Below are 21,666 nucleotides of genomic sequence, written 5' to 3'. Positions count from 1 at the left end.
GTGTCCATCAGTGCCACCCCACAGTGTCCATCAGTGCCACCCCACAGTGTCCATCAGTGCCACCCCACAGTGCCCATCCATGCCCAGTGCCCACCTATCAGTGCCCATCTGTGCCACCCATAAGTATCCATCAGTGCCACCCATAAGTGCCGCCCATGAGTGCCCATCTGTGCCGCCTATGAGTGCCCAGTGCTGCCCATCAGTGCCCATCAGTGCCGCCCATGAGTGCCCATCAGTGCCGCCCATGAGTGCCCATCAGTGCCGCCTATGTGTGCCCATCAGTGCCGCCTATGTGTGCCCATCAGTGCCGCATACCAGCGCCGCCAATCAGTGCCACCTCATCTGTGCCCGTCAGTACTACCTCATCGATGTCCATCAGTGCCATCTCATCAGTGCTGCCATATCAGTGCCCGTAATTGAAAGAGAAAACTTACTTATTTACAAAAAAATTAACAGAAAAAAATAAAAACGTATTTTTTTTTCAAAATTTTCAGTCTTTTTTTAGTTTTTAGAGGTGATCAAATACCACCAAAAGAAAAGCTCTATTTGTGGGGAAAAAAGGACGCCAATTTTGTTTGGGTACAGTGTAGCATGACTGCGCAATTGCCATTCAAAGTGCGACAGTGCTGAAAGCTGAAAATTGGCTTGGGCGGGAAGGTGCGTAAGTGCTTTAGTGGTTAAATAAAGGGGCACTTTGCAAAATTGAGACAGTATAAGGAGGGTGGGTAGCCTCCTCTCTTACCATATCAGATTGATCGTGTATTCCAATTCTTACTGAATTTCGTGGTCTACGGATTTGATTCTTGCAGTATGCAACCCTGTGCAACTCCTACTTACCAGCTTGTACTGGTTATGTGAATTATCCTGGAACGGAATACAGTGTGGATTTCTCCTCTATATATTGTGTGGGCCTCAGCTGTAGCATTCACAGGCAATGTTCTTTATTGTTTGAATGGTTTTGTTTTCAGGATTGCATGTCGCTGTTCTAGTGACTATCTGCAGTCAGTTTCCTTTTTTGTATTTTATACTTTATTGGAAATAAATATAGAGGATATAGAGTATAGAGCAGGGATATGCAATTAGCGGACCTCTAGATGTTGCAAAACTACAATTCTCATCATGCCTCTGCCTTTGGGTGTCATGCTTGTGGCTGTCAGAGTCTTGCTATGCCTTATGGGACTTGTAGTTCTGCAACAGCTAGAGGTCCGCTAATTGCATATCCCTGGTATAGAGAATATAGAGGATTTTTTTTTAGAAAAGGGGTGAAAAATACCGTACTTGTAAATATTACCGGTTGAACTTTGGTTTTGATAGCCTTCAGTGTTTCACTGTTTAGGTCCCAAGTTTGTATGTCTGTATGCTACTTGGCCATACCATTAGCAAAAATCCACATTAAACTTTGCTAAGTAAATGTAAGCTTGTACAAAGGATATAGAAGTATTAGGGCCTCTTCTAGGGAGATTTTATTTTCTGTCTCGGTGACACCTTGAAGTGACACATTGCTGTAAGTTGATCTTCTTGTTACCCCTCTGTGGAGTACCTTCTGTATATATTCCTTTTGGGGAATCCACTAGTGACCAGTGACAGTGTTGCTGTCTATAATTTTTCCATTGTCTGAAGATCTGTATTACTGGGTCACTGTGACAGATGCCTTACACATGGCTGTACAAGTGACAGTGGATGAAATTGGATGGAATAAATGACTCCTTAATTTTTATACACATCATCACAGACAGACATAAGCCTCATGCATGACATAAAGGGCAAAGATCAGCGGTGTCCAGGGAGTCAGCACTTTACCAGGAGCCTTGCACCAATGGGCTGTTTAAATGTGATTGAGCACAATAAGATGGGATTTAGGACGATCCATACGCAAGCTCATTGTACAATTTAAAATGTACTGACATCAGCAAACTAAATTGGCTATAAGAATAGCTAATGTCCTCCATGTGTTCCATCATTTTTATTCATGCATAGTGCTAAAGGATAATTCCAACCAAATCTCATGCATCATTTATTGGGAGATGCTGGAGGGATACAGTCAGATGGATGATTACCAAGAAGTGAAGATTGTAGCTAATCGAACTGATCATCAATTATCCAAGGATTTTGGCAGGAAATAATAACCTTATAATGTAGCCAGGTGCTTAGCTAAGAATGAAGAGTAAGAAAAACACTGGCTGCAGCAGCTGTCTGTAGCTGCTGCCCTGGGGTGCTGAACTGGTTAACTGCCATATTAGCAAGAGGAGGGAGCTACTGAGCAGGAAGAGTTCAATAGACTGAGTCAGGTAGCACTGCACTGTGGGAACTGTAGTCCAGAGGAGAGAGACTCCTCTGTAATCAAGAGCTTTTGAACTGCATTTCCCAGAGAGCCGGGAGGAGGGGAAAGGGTTGTATTTTCCTAGGCTATACAGGACACAGCTTCCTCTTGCCATAAGGGAGACCGGAGAGTGCACTTCTCTATCCGGTTTGCACCATCACTGCTGCATATCAGCGACCTGAGCAGGATTCCGGAGTGCAGAGCAGACAGTGGATTATTTGCTGTGTGTGACCGGATGTTGAGCTTCAATATCTCTGGGACTTGTGAACAGCTGCTGTGGAGATATAATAGGCTTATTGCTGCCAGCTGGCTTGACTGGGACTATTTTCGTGTGCACCAATGTTACAACAGGGCCCCAATGCTAGCCGGCTGAAGAGTTAGGAATAAAGGCCCTTTACAGCTGCTGTATAGAAACCTTTACCTATTGCTTATGCTTAGAGATACATCTCAGGGGACATTGCACAATATCCTAGTCATTCTCCTAGAGTGCTCTCTAGACTAGTTAAAGTATTATTATTCACATTTCAGTTAATGTTTATAAGCACTGCTAATTACCGATCTTGCTGATTTCTGAGTTGATTCCAGTCTAGTAGTACAGAACTCTAACCAAAGTCACTTTGGCCAAGAGATCGCATTGTTTGACAGAAGCCAATCATTTGATCGACTTCTATGAATGAATGAATGAATGAAAAACTTATATAGCGCGGCACATGCGAACTGAATCGCCTCTGGGCGCTTGTTGTTTGTGTCTCATGCCTTTCAGAAAAGCAGGGTTTTGATCTGCCTTCTGAAAGACAGGTGGTCTTGCTCCAACCGAATGCTGGTTGGTAAAGCATTCCAAAGCCTGGGGCCCTGGAAAGCAAACCTTCTTTCTCCTTTGGACTTGCATTTGGTTTTAGGAACCTTGACCAGATTTTGGTCGGTGGATCGCAGCATGCGATTGCAATTGTGCGGTTTGATCTTGTCGCATAGATATCTAGGAGCCTTCCCTTGGATGCACTTATGTGTCAGGCAGAGTGCTTTGAATGCAATTCTGTCTTTCACTGGCAGCCAGTGAAGGGATCTCAGTGAAGGTGAGATTGATTCCCAAGATTTTTTCCCAGTCACCAGTCTAGCGGCCGTATTCTGTACGACTTGAAGACGAGCGATTTGGTACTTGGGTAGCCCGAGGTAAAGGGCATTTGCATAGTCCAGTCTGGAATTCACGATAGTTCCCACCACGACTGCTACGTCTTCTTTGGGGATAAATGGAATTAGTCTGCGTAGAAGGCGCATCAAATGGTGCGCCCCGCTGACTACTGACCCTATTTGTGCGTCCATTGTCATGAAGGTGTCAAACGTGACTCCCAGACTTTTGACTTTGGAGCTAGGGGCGATGATTTGTCCCAGGATGGGAGATGGTGTCCAGTTTGTTGTCGGTGGTTTCTTCCGACTGGCATCGAAGATAAAGAGTTCTGTTTTAGCACTATTGAGTTTGAGATAACTCTTAGTCATCCAGTTTTCTATTGAAGAGAGACATTTCTCTAATCTGAGATGATGATCCTTTTTATGGCAGATGCGAAAATACAACTGCGTGTCGTCTGCATAAGAGTGATAAAGTAGTTCATGGCTACTGATAATATCAAAGAGAGGACGAAGATAGATATTAAACAGCACTGGTGATAGGGGGGATCCTTGGGGGACCCCACATGGCACCGTGCGTTTTTCTGACGTGAAGGATCCCAGTTTCACTGTTTGTGATCGGTTTCCAAGAAAAGAGGAGAACCATGGTAAGGTATCTTCTGAGACTCCGGCGACTTCTGTTAGTCGTCTCAGTAGCAATTTATGGTCTACTGTGTCAAAAGCTGCGCTTAGGTCCAGCAGAACCAGGAGACAGGATTCTCCTTCGTCTGCGGCCTCGAGTGCATCGTCCCATATTTTCAGTAAGGCCGTTTCTGTCCCGTGTCCGGGACGGAACCCGGATTGAAATGGATCGAGTAGGTTGTGGGTGTCCAGATGCTGTTGCAGCTGATTTACCACCACTTTCTCCATTATCTTGGACAGAGCATTTAGACCTGTTATGGGACGGCGGTGAGTTGGGTCCATAGGATCCAAATTAGGTTTTTTCAAGATCGGCAAGATTGTGCCCTCTTTCAACAGGGAAGGCACTATGCCTTCCTTAAATGACTGATTTATAAGCTGCGTGATCGGAGGCGCCAGGATGTCGGCACATTCCTTCAGTAGCTTAGTGGGAATGATGTCATTTGGTGCTGTGCTGTTGCGCAGCACACCAATGAATTTTTTTGTTGTATCAATGGAGATGGGTTCCAAAGTGAACTTAGTTGATTGTAGAGGCGTTCTGTCGTTGTTTTGATTGAAGACGGGGCTGAGTGGAGTATTGTTTTGCCGAATACTTACCCGAATTTTTTCAATTTTGTTGATGAAGAAATCCGATAGTTCGTTGCAGAACTCTTGGGTGTCTGAAGTGGGGACTTCTAGACATCCAGGGTTCATGGTCTGGGTGACCATCCTGAAGAGTTCGCGTGGGCGATTCATTGCGCTGTTAATCACCCTGGAGAAGTGAAGTTTTTTGGTTTTGAAAATTTCCTTGTGGTAACGCGTTGTTACTGCTTTGTAGAAGTTGAGGTGCTCTTCTGACGGACTTCTTTTCCAGGCGGCTTCCGCCCTCCTGCGCTCTTGCTTCAATAGCGACAGCTCGTTATTGAACCAGCTGGACTTTTTTTCCCGGCTGCGGAGTTTGCGCTTTGGTGCTGCTAAGTCGGCTGACTGTAGCAGAGCTGCATTAATGGCATCCAAAGTATCTGAGGCTGCTAGCTGGGGAGGAATAGCCCCAATTCGGTTTCCCAGGGTAGATCTGAAGAGTTCCGAGTGGAGCTTCTTGTGAGATCTAGCCCAGTGTATTGTCACCGGCTTGGGTACTTTCATGACTAAAGGAGTTCTGGGGATTATGAAGCTAATTGCATGGTGGTCTGTCCATGGCAAAGGTTCATTTCCCAAAATGTTTATTTTCAGATTTTGTCTGAAAATTAGGTCGAGTGTGTGACCTGAAGCATGAGTTGGTCCGCGTATAAGTTGTTGAAGTCCTAATCCTTCCAGGTGGTCGATGCAGGCATCCGCGATGGGATCCTGTGAGGAGTTAGCCCACAAATTGAAATCCCCGAGCAGCAAAAGATGATTGCTGCTAAGGGAGTAAGTGGAGATGAACTCCGTTAATGCTGAAATCAACTGCGATTTGGGCCCAGGGGGCCTATAGCAGAGGAGAATGTGAACGGTCTCCTGAGAATGAGCTTGAAGTTGAAGCGTAAGGGTTTCCATAAAAGGTAGAGGATTTTGAAGGACCGGTTTAGTGATTGCAATATGCGACTTATGAATCACCGCCAGGCCTCCTCCCCTTTGCCCTATTCTATTTTCCGTTAAGATACGATAGTTTGCTGGCACCAATTCTCCAAGAATGGTGTTGCAATCGTCCGACAGCCAACTTTCCGTAATAAAGAGGCAGTCTAGATCGTTTTGTAGTAAGAAATCATGGATTTCTGATCGGTGTTTAACTGCTGATCTAGTATTAAGCAAGGCACAAGATATGTGCCTGAGCTGTATTGAATGATTGAAATTTTTGATGATCGATCGATGATCGAACCTCAAAAGTTGATCTGATTTTAAGGCTATTGTGGTGGCGGCAGGTATTGTAGTTGCGAATTGTCTCAGACCCCAAATGGTTTCTGCAGAGTATCGCAACTTAACCATTGTTGCCCGTCACCGAGGGCTGGAGTGCGGGCGTAAGGTGAGAGAGGATTCGAGAATCCTAGCTCAAGGGGAGTTTAGGTTTTTTGGTCCAGAGGAAGGCAAAAAAACCCTTGGCAAGCTGGCCAATGTGCTGCGGCAGGGAAAAAAATTCCTTCCTGATCCCTGAAGGCGATCGGCTCAAAACCCTGGATCAAAAGACAGACGGCTAAGGAGGGGAAAAAAAGGGGGGGGGGATGCTGGGTGTCACTGCTGCTGGGGTAAACCAAAATACTGGCCGCCAGGCAAAGTACAGGACCCGGGCTGGGGGGGGGCTGTCAGCTTGGTAAAAATAATATTTACCGATGAAGTTGCTGAACAGGGGGCCTCTGGGGGTGTGGGGGTTGAAAAACTAGAGCAATCTATACTTAGGAAGTTAATAAAGAGAGAAATGAACGGCGCGCCGGTAGGCCGCGGCTGAAGCCGCGGACTTTCCTAAGGTGCGGCGGCCGCGAGAAGGAGCAGGCTGGCGCGGGGGTGAAAAAGCACCAGAAAACGCCGGAAATACACCCAGGGGGGGTGACTTGGGATCACCACAAGAGCGGGTGGCCGTGCGGGCGATGATGCCGGCGAGAGATTGTATAGAGAGCCGCAGTGTGGGGTCAGAGTGACGGCTGCCCTGATAAGGACGGCCGTCCGTGGATCCCCAGGATGTCGGGCCCTGAGAGACAGGGTCTTACCTGCGGAGGTAAAGAGGAGTCCTTGTGGAGAGCGAGGTGCTGTTTCCTGGTTCCAGGGAGCTGTTTCAAGGAGCGTCTAGCCTAGCAGCTGCCTAGCCTCTGACTGCCAGGTCTGGGTGGAAGCAGGCTCGTATGCGGAAGGTCCGAAGCGCCCTACTCCACCGCTGACACTGACTGAACTGACTGACTGCTATCGAAGGGACATGTTGAATTATTATTTTTTCAATCAACCGCTGAGCAGGGGGGGATTCCTACATTCACCTCACCCCAGTGTATGTCTGTCCACAGGGTGACAGTGCTTAATTTATTGCAGAACAAATAGCTTGGCCACCCAATTACAGATCACATAAAAAAAAAACAAAAAAAAAACACTGGCAGGATCATCGAATAATAGAACTTTTTTAAGGAAATAAAATATGTGTAAATTCTAGTGGCAGACTGCAACATTTAGACCCCTTACCTATGGGGGCAAACATTTTTAACACATATGTGTCACCTTCTGTAACCCTCCTAATTCATCCAGATATTGTGCCTTGATGGTGCGTCATTGTAATTGTTACCATATCTATGTATACCTCTTGAAATCCTTAATAAACATTTATTGAGAAAGATAAAATTTATGCAGAGCCTTTGTGTCTTTTTCAATGACTGAATCTCCAGCTTGCTCCTTACTATGCAAATGAGCGATTGTTTTTGAATACGCTTCTTTAAGTTGGAAAGCACCCTTGACCCCTGAGAAAATGAGACACAACACGCGCCTCCTTCTCCATCCCAATCTCCAAACCACTAGCAAAGTGCATTTGTCTGCAAGTAATGAGAAACCAGGCAAGCTGGAAAACCAATTATATGCTTATATATACAACACTTCAGTGTATTAAATATATCTTGCGTAGTATGCAATGCCGACAAAAGTTTTCTATCTCTAATAGAAATAACTACGCCAGGGAAATACAAATCAACTCAGGCTGGGTAATCTGTCCCGCAACGGAATCCATGCCAGCGGGGAGACAGCTGATTATGGTGTTACAAGAGCATCCAGAAGTATTGGGGGGATATCTGAACTAATAGTCCTCCACAGCACACATCCCATGACCTGGCTCCTTACTAATGCAGCCTGCAAAACCGCTGGAGCCAGCGTGGGCTGTGAGAATGTCACAACATCAATCTTCTGCCTTCGGCAGTGAACCTGCGGGTCCTTGGCTGCAGGAGGTGACAACTGTGAGGGTGACAGCGGGCTCCAGGGAAGAACAGGAGCTGCATAGAAAACAGATTCGCTGTGTGTTCTTGTGGTCTCTCCTCTGCCACAGTAATAAAGAGTGAACGGAGTTCTAAGCAAAGCCATTTTAACCACTTCAGCCCCTGAAGAATTTACCCTCTTCCTGACCAGGCCATTTTTTTGCGATACGGCACTGCGTCGCTTTATCAATTGCGCGGTCGCGCAACGCTGTACCCAAACAAAATTTATGTCTTTTTTTTCCCACAAATATAGCTTTCTTTTGGTGGTATTTGATCACGTTTTTCTTTTTTGCACTATAAACAAAAGAAAAGTGACAATTTTGAAAAAAAAACACAATATGTTTTTACTATAGCAAAAAAACTAAAAGAACTCTGGACAGCCGCACTCCAAAATGACTTAAAATAAAGTTGGTCTTTTAATGTAAAAAGTACATACAGGCACTGCAAACAACGGATACAGAATGGCCGACGCGTTTCACGCTGCAATTCAGCGCTTAGTCATGACTAAGCGCTGAATTGCAGCGTGAAACGCGTCGGCCATTCTGTATCCGTTGTTTGCAGTGCCTGTATGTACTTTTTACATTAAAAGACCAACTTTATTTTAAGTCATTTTGGAGTGCGGCTGTCCAGAGTTCTTTTAGTTTTTTTGCTACAATCAGCATTGCCGGCACCCTGGTGGTTCAAACTACCCTTGATGATCCACGAGACTCACCTGGAGCGGTGAAAGAAATTGTATGTTTTTACTATACTTGCTATAATAAATATCCCAATAAGTTTAGGCCATATTCTTCTACATATTTTTGGTAAAATAAATTGCAATACGCATATATTGATTGATTTGCGCAAAAGTTATAGGGCCAGATCCACATAGAAATGGATTGGCGCAGCGTATCAGAGATACGCTACGCTGCCGTATCTTACCTGGCTTTAAGTCGAATCCAGGAAGATTTTGCGCCGTAAGTTACGGCGGCGTAGTGTATTTCTGGCGGCGGAATTCAAATCGGCGATTAGGGGGCGTGATTCATTTAAATGAAGCGTGTCCCCGCGCCGATTGAACTGCGCATGCTCCGTTTTCAAAATTTCCCGCCGTGCTTTGCACGAAATGACGTCGCAACAACGTAATTTTTTGAACTTAGACGTGACTAACGTCCATCCCTATTCACGGACGACTTACGCAAAAAAAATTCAAATTTCGATGCGGGAACGACGGCCATACTTAACATGGCAAGTCTATCTATACGCCGCAAAAAGCCGACTAGAGACGACGTAAGAGAATGCGACGGCCGCGAGTACGTTCGTGGATCGTCGGAAAAAGCTAATTTGCATACCCGACGCGGAAAACGACGAGAACTCCACCCAGCGGACGCCAAAGTATTGCATCTACGATCCGAAGGCCTACGAAGCCGTACGCCTGTCGGATCGAACCCAGATGCCGTCGTATCTTGGTTTGAGGATTCAAACTAAAGATACAACGTGGGAAATTTGAAAGTACGCTGGCGTATCAGTAGATACGCCGGCGTACTCTCACTGTGGATCTGCCCCATAGCGTCTAAATATAGAGTATGGATTTATGGCATTTTTATTTTTCTTTTTTTGTTACTAGTGTGTATATAGAGTGGAGACTGCAAGCCAGGCCTTCTCGTCCACATCAGTGCCTGACCTCACAAATGCCCTTCTGGAAGAATGGTCAAGCATTCCCATAGACACCCTCCTAAACCCTGTGGACATCCTTCCCAGAGGAGTTGAAGCTGTTATAGCTGCAAATGTTGGGTGTCCCAATACTTTTGGTAATATAGTGTAGAACCAGTGCTTTAAATTTGGAACAGCATTCTATAAAATAAAAGTACATCAGTAAAAATATTATATAATGCCCAGCGAGTCTCCCTTTGTTACTTTATTGTCGAAAATACCTTTTTTAAATCGTGGCTGGGCGCTCACGTGATCTGCCGGAGCTCTTCTTCCCTCGCTCCGAGCTCTGCAGAGGAAAGGGCCGAGATTCCTGCTGACGTCAACTATGCTCCGAGCACTGAGGGAAGGGCCGAGATGCCTGCTGATGTCAGCCCCACTCTGAGCACTGTGGAGGGAAGGGCCGGGATGCCTGGTGACGTCAGCCTCGCTCCCAGTGCTGAGGAAAGGGCCAAGATGCCTGCTGACGTTAACCCTGGTCCGAGCACTGCTGAGTGAAGGGCTAAGATGCCTGCTGACGTCAGCCTCACTCCAAGCTCTGAGGGAAGGGCCAAGATGCCTGCTGATGTCAGCCTCACTCCAAGCTCTGAGGGAAGGGCCAAGATGCCTGCTGACGTCAGCCTCACTCCAAGTTCTGAGGGAAGGGCCAAGATGCCTGCTGATGTCAGCCTCACTCCAAGCTCTAAAGGAAGGGCCGAGATGCCTGCTGACGTCAACCCTGCTCTGAGCACTGCAGAGAGAGGGACCTGACGTCACCCAGAAGGAGAGAAGATCTCCAGCAGGTCACGTGAGGGCCAGCGGCGCTGTAAATAAGTTATTTTCGACAATAGTTACAAAAGGAGACACAGTGGACATTATATAATATTTTTACAAACCAAATTATATTTTACATGGACTTATTTTTGGGGTAGGGCTTATATTGCAGCCCTCCCTGAAAATCAGGCTAGGTCTTATTTTTGGGGTAGGGCTTATTTTCGAAGAAACACGGTATCTGGAGCTTGTTAATTTATAAGACCATTTTATACCAAAGGGCATCTGTAGATCTGCCAATAGATTTGGAGTTAGTTTTAGGCTGAACTTCTACGTTAAGAATCTCACTGACCAACTACCTACCTGATGAGTTTCTAGACAATCAGATCACATATGTGCTTGCTGTATCAGTGATATCCAATGGAACAAGTCATATGCTCCTGTTTTCCTGAATGGCCTAATGGTTTGATGGAGGAACAGAGGAAAAGCAAGCATATGGTGCTGGGGAGGGTGGTAAAGAGAAACTTATATTTTGCTATGCATGGACAAAGCACTGAGGTGTTCTGTTAGGCAGGTAGGTGACTGTTTTGACCAAGGTAACATCTAATTGTTCACACCAATGATTCTGCATAATCATGCATTCTGAATTACAATTTTGCATGTTTTCACGTGCTTTGTTTAGGTATTTTTCATGCACTTTCATACCTAATGCATTTTTTGTTTTGTTTTTGGCCAACGACAAGCAATAGACAACTGGTCTAGCCAGTGCTAATGCAGCAACAATGATGGTATGCAAAATTGTCATTTACACAAGCATTCATCAATATATCAAAGGAAAAAAATGTCCTAAATAATTAACTAACTTTACATTAAAGCGGTGGTTCGGCGGGATGTGGGTTTTTTTTTTTCTGTAATGTGCAGCACTTACCTTTCCTCCTTCCCTAACAGGGTGTCCCACACGTCCAGCCGTCCGATGCGCTGTTTTTCGCAAAAAGATAACTTTGATTTGCATGCGATGGACGTTTCCATCTTGCCTGTGGGCATACTGAAGCCGACAGGGTCTTCTTCCGGGATCGGGCGAATGCTGGCCTCCCAGCATTCACCGCTCGATCCCGCGCATGTGCAGTGTCACATGACACCCTTCAGGACTCAGCTGACCGACGAGATGTCGCGCGAATACAGAAGAGCGCGTAGACAGATGAGGTCAGAATTCTGAGTGACAGGACGGGGGAGAAGGGACGAACACGCCCATTCCCCGCGGGAGATAGTGATTGACAGATCACTACAGCGAGCGAAGGACGGGTAAGCAGCGTGCAAAAAATAAAAAAATTATTTGTCAGTGCATTATTTTTGCAGGGGAGTCCATTTGATAACAACATGTAAAAGAGGGTGAACCACCGCTTTAATGTTAGTTGATGTGAGACTGGGTAGGCATCCTAATCAAAATAAACCGCATGAGCAATGTCATTCCATGCCCTCCTGCTTGCAGCAATCCCTGGAAATATATTGTCCTTGGGATCGTAGAGCAATGTCCTTTCACCAGCTGTATCATCACTTCAGCATCCAGTATGGTCTTGCCTGCTCTCCCCATTTTATCTGCAGCCTGGTTAGAGTAGATGCTGCTTGGAGATAAAGGGGTAGATTCACGTAGATCCGCGTATCTTTGCGGTGGTGTAACGTATCCGATTTACGTTACGCCTCCGCAACTTAGACGGGCAAGTGCTGTATTCTCAAAGCACTTGCTCCGTAAGTTGCGGCGGCGTAGCGTAAATCTGCCGGCGTAAGCCCGCCTAATTCAAATGTGGGACAGGGGGGCATGTTTTATTTAAATGTTCTGTGACCCGATGTGATTGACGTTTTTCCCGACCGGCGTATGCGCCGTCCGTGGAATTTCCCAGTGTGCATTGCTCCTAATACGCCGCACTCCGTTTCGACGTGAACGTAAATGACGTCCAGCCCCATTCACGGACGACTTACGCCAACGACGTAACTTTTTCAAATTTCGACGCGGGAACGACGGCCATACTTAACATTGGTACGCCGCACTTACGCCACCATATAGCAGGGGTAACTATACGCCGGGAAAAGCCTAACGTAAACGGCGTAACTGTACTGCGTCGGCCGGGCGTACGTTCGTGAATTTGCGTATCTAGCTGATTTACATATTTCAACGCGTAAATCAAGAAAACGCCCCTAACGGCCAGTGTAAATATGCAGTTACGATCCGACGGCGTAAGAGACTTACGCCTGTCGGATCTAAGTGAAACCTATGCGTAACTGATTCTATGAATCAGGCGCATAGATACGACGGCGCAACTCAGAGATACAACGGCGTATCTGGAGATACGCCGTCGTATCTCCACTGAGAATCTGGCCCAAAGGCTTTTAATGAGTTCCCACCAGTCTATGGGGCCAAAAATGCACTATTTCAAAACTCTCACTGTAGTATGTTACATAGGTGTGAACGTTCACCCCAGAGAATAAAGTGATTCCTGTTGTCATGCATAAGGGATTTTCTATGTCTGATGTCTATTATTCTCGATTCTTTATCCTCCAACCGCTCCCTCTTTAGCTACAGGTACTTTGTATTGTAGCACAGCAAAAATGATCCATGCAGAATGTTTTTCTTTATTGTATCCCAGTACATACCGTATTTTCACCGCCGCTTCCGGGTATGTCTTCTGCGGGACTGGGCGTTCCTAATTGATTGACAGGCTTCCAACCGTCGCATACAGCGCGTCACGAGTTGCCGAAAGAAGCAGGACTGCGAGTCGGCTCTATATGGCGCCTGCGCACCCGACGTTCGGCTTCTTTCAACAGTAAATAGTATTAACCATTACTTCACGATCTGCCATTGTAAAGGTAAAAATAAATTGTCGGTCATTAAAGTGTTACTTAGCCCACAACAGTAAAATCAGTCTGTAAAAGGAATAAAGCCTGCTTGTTATACTCACCACTAGACATGTGCATACTGAAATATTTTGTTCCGGAATTTCTTTATTCTTTCTTTATTTCTGTATTTATTTAGTTACTCACGAAATTTGTTTTTATTTATTTTGTTTCGTTATTTTGTCCGAAAATCCGAATTATTAAGGTTGAATCTGTCAATTGAAGGCTCATGGTGTCTGTCGAATGTTCTAAGAAGATTCGACGAAGCAGCTAAACTGTATGACGACTCAATCGTACATTTCCGGTCGAATGCTTCCGCCCACAAGCTTTAGTAGAATTCTAATGTTGTATGACTAGTAATAATTATATTAATTATTATTACTAGTCAACAAACATTAGAATTCTTCTATAGCCTATGTGCCTAGCATTTGACCATAAATGTCCGCTTGCGGCGATGGTATGTTTTTAGCTGCTTCTTCGAATCTTCATGTCTCTATAATGTCAAATCTTTTCTCTCTATGTTGAATCTTTTCACTCTATGTCAAATTATCTTGGACCAATAGAGTTAGGTTAGGCACATTCAACCACAGGTTCGATAGACACAGATCGCTATTGTAACTGTCATATCGAATCTTCTATCTATATCGAACTGTTGTCGCAACTAAACGAAAATAAAGCATTTTTTATGTCGGTTCTTTCGGATTTCGGATTCTGCACATCCGTTATCGTTTGTTAAAACGAACGAGAAAATCCCCAAAATTAGGACGAAAATGCATTTGGACGAAAACGAATGCACATGTCTAGTATGCACAGATCCTCCTCTTCTTCCACTGCCTCCAGAACAGGTCCGGATAACACAGAGCCTTTGGAGTCAGGCTGCACATGCTCAGTTTGGTGTATATTGCTAGAGAGTTTTTTTTTTTCTTGGGAGAGTGCATGTGATCAGCAGAGGGCCAATCAGCACTGTCCAGACAGAGGGTCAGGGGTCCTGGATCCTAATAGGACAGCTAGTGCAGTATGAAAACTCCTAAAAGCTTAACCAGGAACTGATAGAAGTCGCAAGACTGTTATATACTGCTAATGAGAAAAGGTATTTAGCAGTTGATATTTACTAAAATAATTGCATTTCCATATTCTGTGTACTGTGGGAGAGCAGATATATGAAGGGTCCTGGGTTTAGTAACACTTTAATACGCCAAAAAGAAATGAGAAAAACTGATGTAAAAAAAAAAGGTAACGCCTTGAAAGACAGAGATATTTATCCGCGGATATATTTCGGGCCGACCAATTTCCAGTGGATAAAAATTTCTTAGCATGCTAAGAAATCTATCCGCTGGAATCGGCTCCAGCGGATCGATCCGGTGGTCTGTACAGACTCACCGGATCGATCCGTCCGAACCCATCCCTCGCATGCGTCATAATGATTCGACGCATGCATGGAATTCCTTATATGACAGCGTCGCGCACGTCGCCGCGTCATCATCGCGGCGACGGCACGACATGTCATCGCGATGGGAATTCGGCGCGGATTTCGATCCGATGGTGTGTACACTCCATCGGATCAAAATCCTCAGAGGATTTACCTGCGGAAACGGTCCGGAGGACCGTATCCGCGGATAAATCCTATCGTGTGTACTAGGCATAAGAGAAAGGGGGGAGAGGGGAAAGAGAGGGGAAAGAAAGAGATAAATCTGAAGGAGACCTAGGATGAGTCAAAGGTGCTACAAATCTGGTTGGACACCTGCGTTGAAGAGCGGGCACATTTATATAAGCCACCCACAGCAGTTCAAATAGATTTTATTTGTCATTAATAATGCTGGCAACCTTTTCATGGATCTTGATTCAAGAGATCTTGTGTTTCAAACGTCTGAAAGATAGTGAAGGCGTCTTCCATGCTTGAGTGTTTAATTCTGATGCTTGTCCTCCTAACAATGCCTACCATATAAAATAGAAGGGGTACCTGGGTTAACGCTTATGTAGGACCTCTGTTCTTTGTAATCTGTGAAGAATCAAATCCAAACCATCTGATAATCAGGTTCCTAATGAGAGTGATAAGAGCAGGATCTTAACAAGCAAGGAATTTCCGCTGATAAATGATTGCAAAAATTTGTCTGTAGTGCTGTGTGATTTGGAGAAGTCAAGGTGCAGACAGCATGTCAACAGCTCTGCCCAGCAGGGCATCAAGAGGTGTTACTGCGAAGATTACACTTTATACACACTCTAAGATCTTATCATTAGAAGTCAGAAACTTATACTAACACAAATTATTTTCAAATCCAAAAGCTTTCAAGTGGTTCTACACTTCAAGTGGTTTTAGCTTGAACTAAACATTTAAAGTGCATATATATATATATATATATATATATATATATATATATATAGTCGTTACCCTCTAACCGAGAGAGATGTGGATCACATAAACACGCGACAAGACTTGCAACATAAATAGACCTGAAGTGTGCCTTGGTGGTCTGGTCAGTATGCCAAGTAAGGGCATATCCAAAGTAAGTAATTGGTAGTTAATTGAAGAAGGATATGCTGAGAAGTGCCCTGAAAAAGGGAAGGGCGGGAGGGTGTCGAATGTGATTAAATGCGCAGACTCACGGACATGAGGTGAGCTGGGAAGAGTCAGACCAGTGACGTGTAGAAAATTGGCTTGTCGAGTTTCTCGACGGCTTCACAAGGAACTCGACGAGCAAAACGATGTGTTTCGCCCGTCGAGTTCCCAGGTCGTGTGTACGAGGCCTCAGTGGGCTGCTTAAATACCCTCTGGGCTCCTCCCATAAACTCAGGCCACCATACTGGCCTTCTTATTTATGGTCGTTACCCTCTGACCGAGAGAGATGTGGATCACATAAACACGTGACAAGACTTACAACATAAAAAGACCTGAAGTGTGCCTTGGTGGTCTGGTCAGTATGCCAAGAAAAGGGGGCAAAAGACTCAGATAGGGAAATAGCTTTTATTGAATATTTGTATTTATTGAGCCAGCTTGGTAAAGACTTGTGCCATTTCTTCCTGAGGATTTGGCATGTATGTGGCAAAACAAGGAAACTTCCATCAGCCTGGTATCTTGATTACGTGGTCTGGTACTCCCTGTTGGGAGGCAGCTGAGGCTGCTCTAATTCGGAAAGAATGTCCAGAGAACTGACTGGGGTTTGAAGCTCAAGTTACTTAGGAGGATTCTGACATGCTTGACAAACTGGCTGCCACTCAGGGAGCTGGTTTAGAAAGGGTAGCAACAAGCTACCATCAGATTGGCTGGGTAGATGGAGCAGTAGTCGGTTGAGCACCATCACTGGGCGTCAGGCGTTGTTAGTCTGAAACAGATTGATGTCAACCCCCGGGGCTGGTTTGTTGCGTTTGCAGACTGTGAGAGTGTAGTGGTTCGAAAGCGAGTCGGGTGGCGTCGGAGCAGTGTCTGACTGCCGGAGCCACTGACTGTAAATTCACTAGGTCGTAGGGAACCGTAGAAGGCCTGGTAGATGGCTGTTTGGGTGACTATGCTGGGCAAAGCCCTAAACGGGGAACGAGTAAGGATTTCAGACATATCCCTAAAGAGGGCACTCTTGAAAGGTAGGCGCTTGCCATTGACTACAGGTTGGTGCTTCTGTATGCCCTGTAGGAGGGACTTGACTGCATGGGCTCGAGAATACTGACGGTTTACTGGGGTCCTGCAGGGACAGGAAATGCTTGACGCCATCTAGATATGGCATGATAGTATTGTTGGAAAGGGTCCGCTGTGTGTGGCAATACGAGATGAAGGCTAGGACGTGTCTAACGTTGCCTATTGCTGCTCTGGGGCAAGGGGCCAAAAATTAGCGGTTAGTGTTCCAAGCAGTGCGAAAATGCGTTTTTCTCAACGTGATTTGTCGTGATTCCTCTCAAGCCTGTCTTGCATACACACGTTCGTGAAAAAAAAATGCTCGAGCACAGCGCGGTGACGTATGACGGCACTATAAAGGGGAAGTTCCATTCGAATAGCGCCACCCTTTGGGCTGCTTTTGCTAATTTCCCCATCTCATAACTTGCTTCTGAGCATGCATGTTTTTTTCCCCCTCGTTAAAGCGTACACACAACCGCTTTTCACGACATGAAAAACGACGAGAAAAAATAGCAGGTTCTAAATTTTTAACAGGCTTTTTTCTCATCGAGAAAAAGGCTCTGTGGCATACACACGACCGTTTTTCACGACCAATTTAAAAAAATTGCATTTTTCTTGTCATAAAAAACGGTCGTGTGTACGCGACATTAGTCCCATAATGATAGTTGATGGCCCTTTATTGTTTTTCTTTGTATCTAAGTCTCATATTTTGTAAGACCTTACTAATAAACAACAGGATCTCACTAATGTACTTTCTCTTCTATTGTATGTTGTTCTCTAGAAATGCATTAAAAGGAATGTGCAATAATACCAACGCTGGTTGTCTTTGTAGTGAACATTGGTGTGTCATTGGTTGTTGGGGACAGTTTTGTTTGCTGGAAGTGGAACTGCTTTTATCTCACACAATTCCTTTATCTCAGGGGATGAAGAGCGTTCAATATTTCCTTTGTATGTGCGTTCCATTTGATGCAAGGACAAATATCAGGCTCTAGAGCTAGGACACTATGGGGGGAACTGGGAAAAGAATCACTCCAGTGTATGTCTGTATTATATTATACACAACCCTACAATACATTTCCAGCATACTTCATTCCAGTGTATTTAGTAAGGATTTCACTTTTACGATTTGACTGTCTATTTAACATGCTGTTCATTACAGATTGGCTACATTATTGTAAGGTTGCGTTTATTTGAAGTAATAGAAAGTAATAATAATGTTGCATTGCAGACAGGCAAAATGGAAGAGAGAAAATGGGAACTGACAGCTTTATTGACAGTAAATCACAGATACGGCCTGCTCATTGAGTCATGCAGACAATATTCAAAGATAAATTAAACACAGGTGATTTTAAGTAGCTCAAGCGTGCTACTAAGATCATTGGCAAATTTCAGAGCAGTAATCATTCAATTAAAGCAGGGGTGCCCAACCTTTTGAAGAGCAAGGGCCACTTAAGCGAATTGGTAACCGGTCGCGGGCCACAATGAGCGGAGCGGATGGATGGCAGTCCACTCAGCTCTATAGAGTCCACTCTACTCTCGGCACAACAAACTCACAGGTAATAGAAGTCTATGGCTCAGTGCAGGTAACCCTCAGTTGCACTTCTCTGCACCTGCGAATCAGTTTGAAAGCAGCCCAGTAACGACTGCAGAACAGATATGCCCATATATACACTGTGATTTTAGTAATAAATTTACCTTTAACAGCGTTCTATTCTATTTTATTCCATCCCAGAGCAGAAGGTCGTGGGCCACATCAGAGGGCTCTGCGGGCCACTGATTGGCGACCCCTGAATTAAAGGGTAGTTCTACTTTTGTGGGGAAAAATATAGCAAATAAAGAAAAAATAATATAGGGTGTACAATTGCGATACAAGTCATATTGTAATTGAATGTTATTAAAAATCACCTTTCCTTTTCATTCTGCAGCCACTGTAATTTTATATAAATGCATTACAATATGGCTACATGGAGTTGTTCTGTACACAGAATGTGTACTGACTAGACATGTGCATTCGTTTTCGTCCAAATGCATTTTCGTCCAAATTTCAGGTATTTTCCTTATCGTTTAAACAAACGAAAACAAATGCGAAAACTCTTGGGGCTGCTTTTGCTAATCTCATGTGTTTGCGTGTTAAGTAAAAGTTTGTTAAGAGACGATTTGCACTTTTCAGTCTGTTACAGCTTGAAAAATGTGTTATCTCCATTACAAATGCTACTTTTACTCCCGTCTCATACTTTATTCTGAGCTAGCGCGGGTTTCTTAGCATACACACGCTCGAGTTTCTCGTCAGAAACCAGCCCGACGAGGAACTCGACGAGCCAATTTGAGACTCCCGTCGAGGAAAAAGAGAACTTGCTCTCTTTTTTGGCTCGTCGAGTTTCTCGACAGTTTCCTCGATGAAAAATGTACACACGACCGGTTTCCTCGGCAAAAAAGCTCTCCCACCAAGTTTCTTGATGGATTCTGCCGAGGAAACTGGTTGTGTGTACGAGGCCTATCAGACCACTTTGACCTACAGGCAAGCCTTAGATTAAGGCTTACCTGTAGGTCCAAGAAATATCTCCTTAACCTACACGGTAAAGGAGATATTTCCAAGAAAGGCGTCAACGATGTCTACGGCGCATGCGCCATAGACAACAGCGCGCAGGCGCACTGAGCGTGCTGCTACTGAGCGCGCCATTAGTGGGGGCTTCGTTCTCGGGTAAATAATTCATAATGAGCTAGTATGCTATGCATACTAGCTCATTATGCCTTTGTCTTGCAGGATTTTTTATTTCTTTTTTAAAGAGAGGGTTTACTTCCTCTTTAATTTCAACACATTCCCAGAGCTTTGGGGCAAATTCCTATGCAAAGTGAACAGCTTTTTTGGCTTTAGTAAATAAATCCCATGTGTGGGCAGGCTCTTGGGAGTCAAAGTAGCAGTATCGTCTTTGCCTTTGTGTATGCCTGCTTCTATGGTGTTGCTGTCTAAAATGGCGCAAGTTCTCACATGACAATGAGGGATCAGCAACATGGTGACACCTTACTGGTTCGGCCAGTGAGAGGTAGGTAAGCGCTGGCTTAGTGTTCCTGACAATTGTGAGTTGCTGCTAGCAGCAGGATCAGTTGCCGGCAATACCCACCTCTCAAAGGCATTAGGGTTCTCATAGACATTAAATGTAACCTGGTTCTGTTTTAATTGTGACTGATTCACTTTAATATTGCCTAATCCAATCTCTCTGATTTAATTCTATTCCTGTGTATTTGCCCTTCATGCTTTATTCTCCTGTATACAACTTTCCTACGCCTTCACAGGAAATGAATAGTCATATCATGTTTCTGATTGTATGCTTAGGTAACGTCTACAGGGATTGTCACCTTAATGGCAGCTGGGCCGGAAGAGGAGATTATACACAGTGCCAGGAAATACTAAAACAGGAGGTAAGACAGACCAAAGAAATATCCCTGCTTGAGAAATCCCAATCAAGTTTTGATGGATAATTGCACTTTTATTGTATTTTTGATAATATTATAGAAAAACATGTGCTAAGAACAGCTGGTCGTTTACCACTGCTGAACCTAGCTTCTGAAAATGTTTACCTGGCTGCCATGCTGATCCAAGATCTTCAATGTTTTCCGTCCGGGAACCAATCAGTATGGCAGCCATTCATGGTGGTCACATTGCACTGTACCTCTCCATTTGTGCACCCACTGTGCACAGAGGAAGAAGAATAAAATGTTAACCTCTTCCCACTGATGGAACACATATCGACTTTCTTCTGCGCGGCCTGCATATATGCGTATCTCTCTTTGTGCTGGTAGCGCACCACACAGTGAGCTCCCAGAACAGAGACTGGGCTCTCACCTGAGAGTCCCGTGCCCTGTACTAATGGTCAGGACCTGAAAATCCAGATTCTGGGTCATCTGATCACTGTAGTAGCCACTGATTGGCTACCACAGTCACTGTCAGGGCTGATCCTGGAAGGGTGCACCCAGGCGCCGCAGAGGTGGGGGCGCCAAAGTGCTACCCTCCCTCCTCCTCTTTTTGTGTGTGGGCAGGCGCGCTAGTGTGGGCACAACTGCCCAGGGGCGAACTGACCACCAGCATCGCGCCCTGCTCAGAAAACATTGTCCTCAGCCCCTACTGAAGCCCCACCCAATCTACCATCTCAGCGTCTGTGTCACAGCTCCTCCCCCGTGGTTGCCTGGCAGCAGGACGCTGTAGACAGCGGAGTGGTGGGTGAAGGTGCCATTGGGCCCAAGTAGGAGGGAATAAAGAGCATTGGTGGGAAGAAGAATGTGGCAGATGAGAGGACCAGAGGGGAGCCCGTCCCAGAGCCACTGGTAGGCTGCATTGGATTTGCACTAATGAGGCTGCAATTGATGCATAGATCTCTTGTATCATGTCTGCAGTCTCTGACCATCTTCTGTATCATGTCTGCAGTCTCTGACCATCTTCTGTATCATGTCTGCAGTCTCTGACCATCTCCTGCAGTATGTCTGAAGGCTCTCTCTAACAGACTCTATAACAGAAGCCCTCTCTAGAGCACTTACTGTTAAGAGATCATGGGAGGATCCCAGGGTAATGAAGACTCCTTAGGGGAGCATCTCTGAGTTGGGTCGTTGCCATAGAAACATCTGTAAAACAGAGGAGTTTTTAAGATGACCACGCCTAAGCGGGTGCGTCAGAAATATTTCTGCACCCAGGTGTCTGTGACCCTAGGATCGGCCCTGGTCACTGT

The 21,666-nt window shown here is 45.1% G+C and overlaps 1 protein-coding gene across 1 annotated transcript in view; it reads left to right on the top strand.

Moving 5' to 3' along the window:
- The window catches only part of CRHR1 (corticotropin releasing hormone receptor 1), a 176,038-nt gene that overhangs the window by 119,537 nt on the left and 34,835 nt on the right, over positions 1-21,666 (top strand). The window contains exon 5 of the mRNA XM_040329804.1: positions 20,280-20,365. Within this exon, the coding sequence (XP_040185738.1) occupies positions 20,280-20,365 (86 nt within the window). The remainder of the gene's footprint in view (positions 1-20,279; positions 20,366-21,666) is intronic.

Source organism: Rana temporaria, chromosome 12, assembly GCF_905171775.1.
Source record: "Rana temporaria chromosome 12, aRanTem1.1, whole genome shotgun sequence".
In the NCBI taxonomy this organism is placed as follows: domain Eukaryota; kingdom Metazoa; phylum Chordata; class Amphibia; order Anura; family Ranidae; genus Rana; species Rana temporaria.
This window is presented reverse-complemented; position numbering and strand designations above follow the sequence as displayed.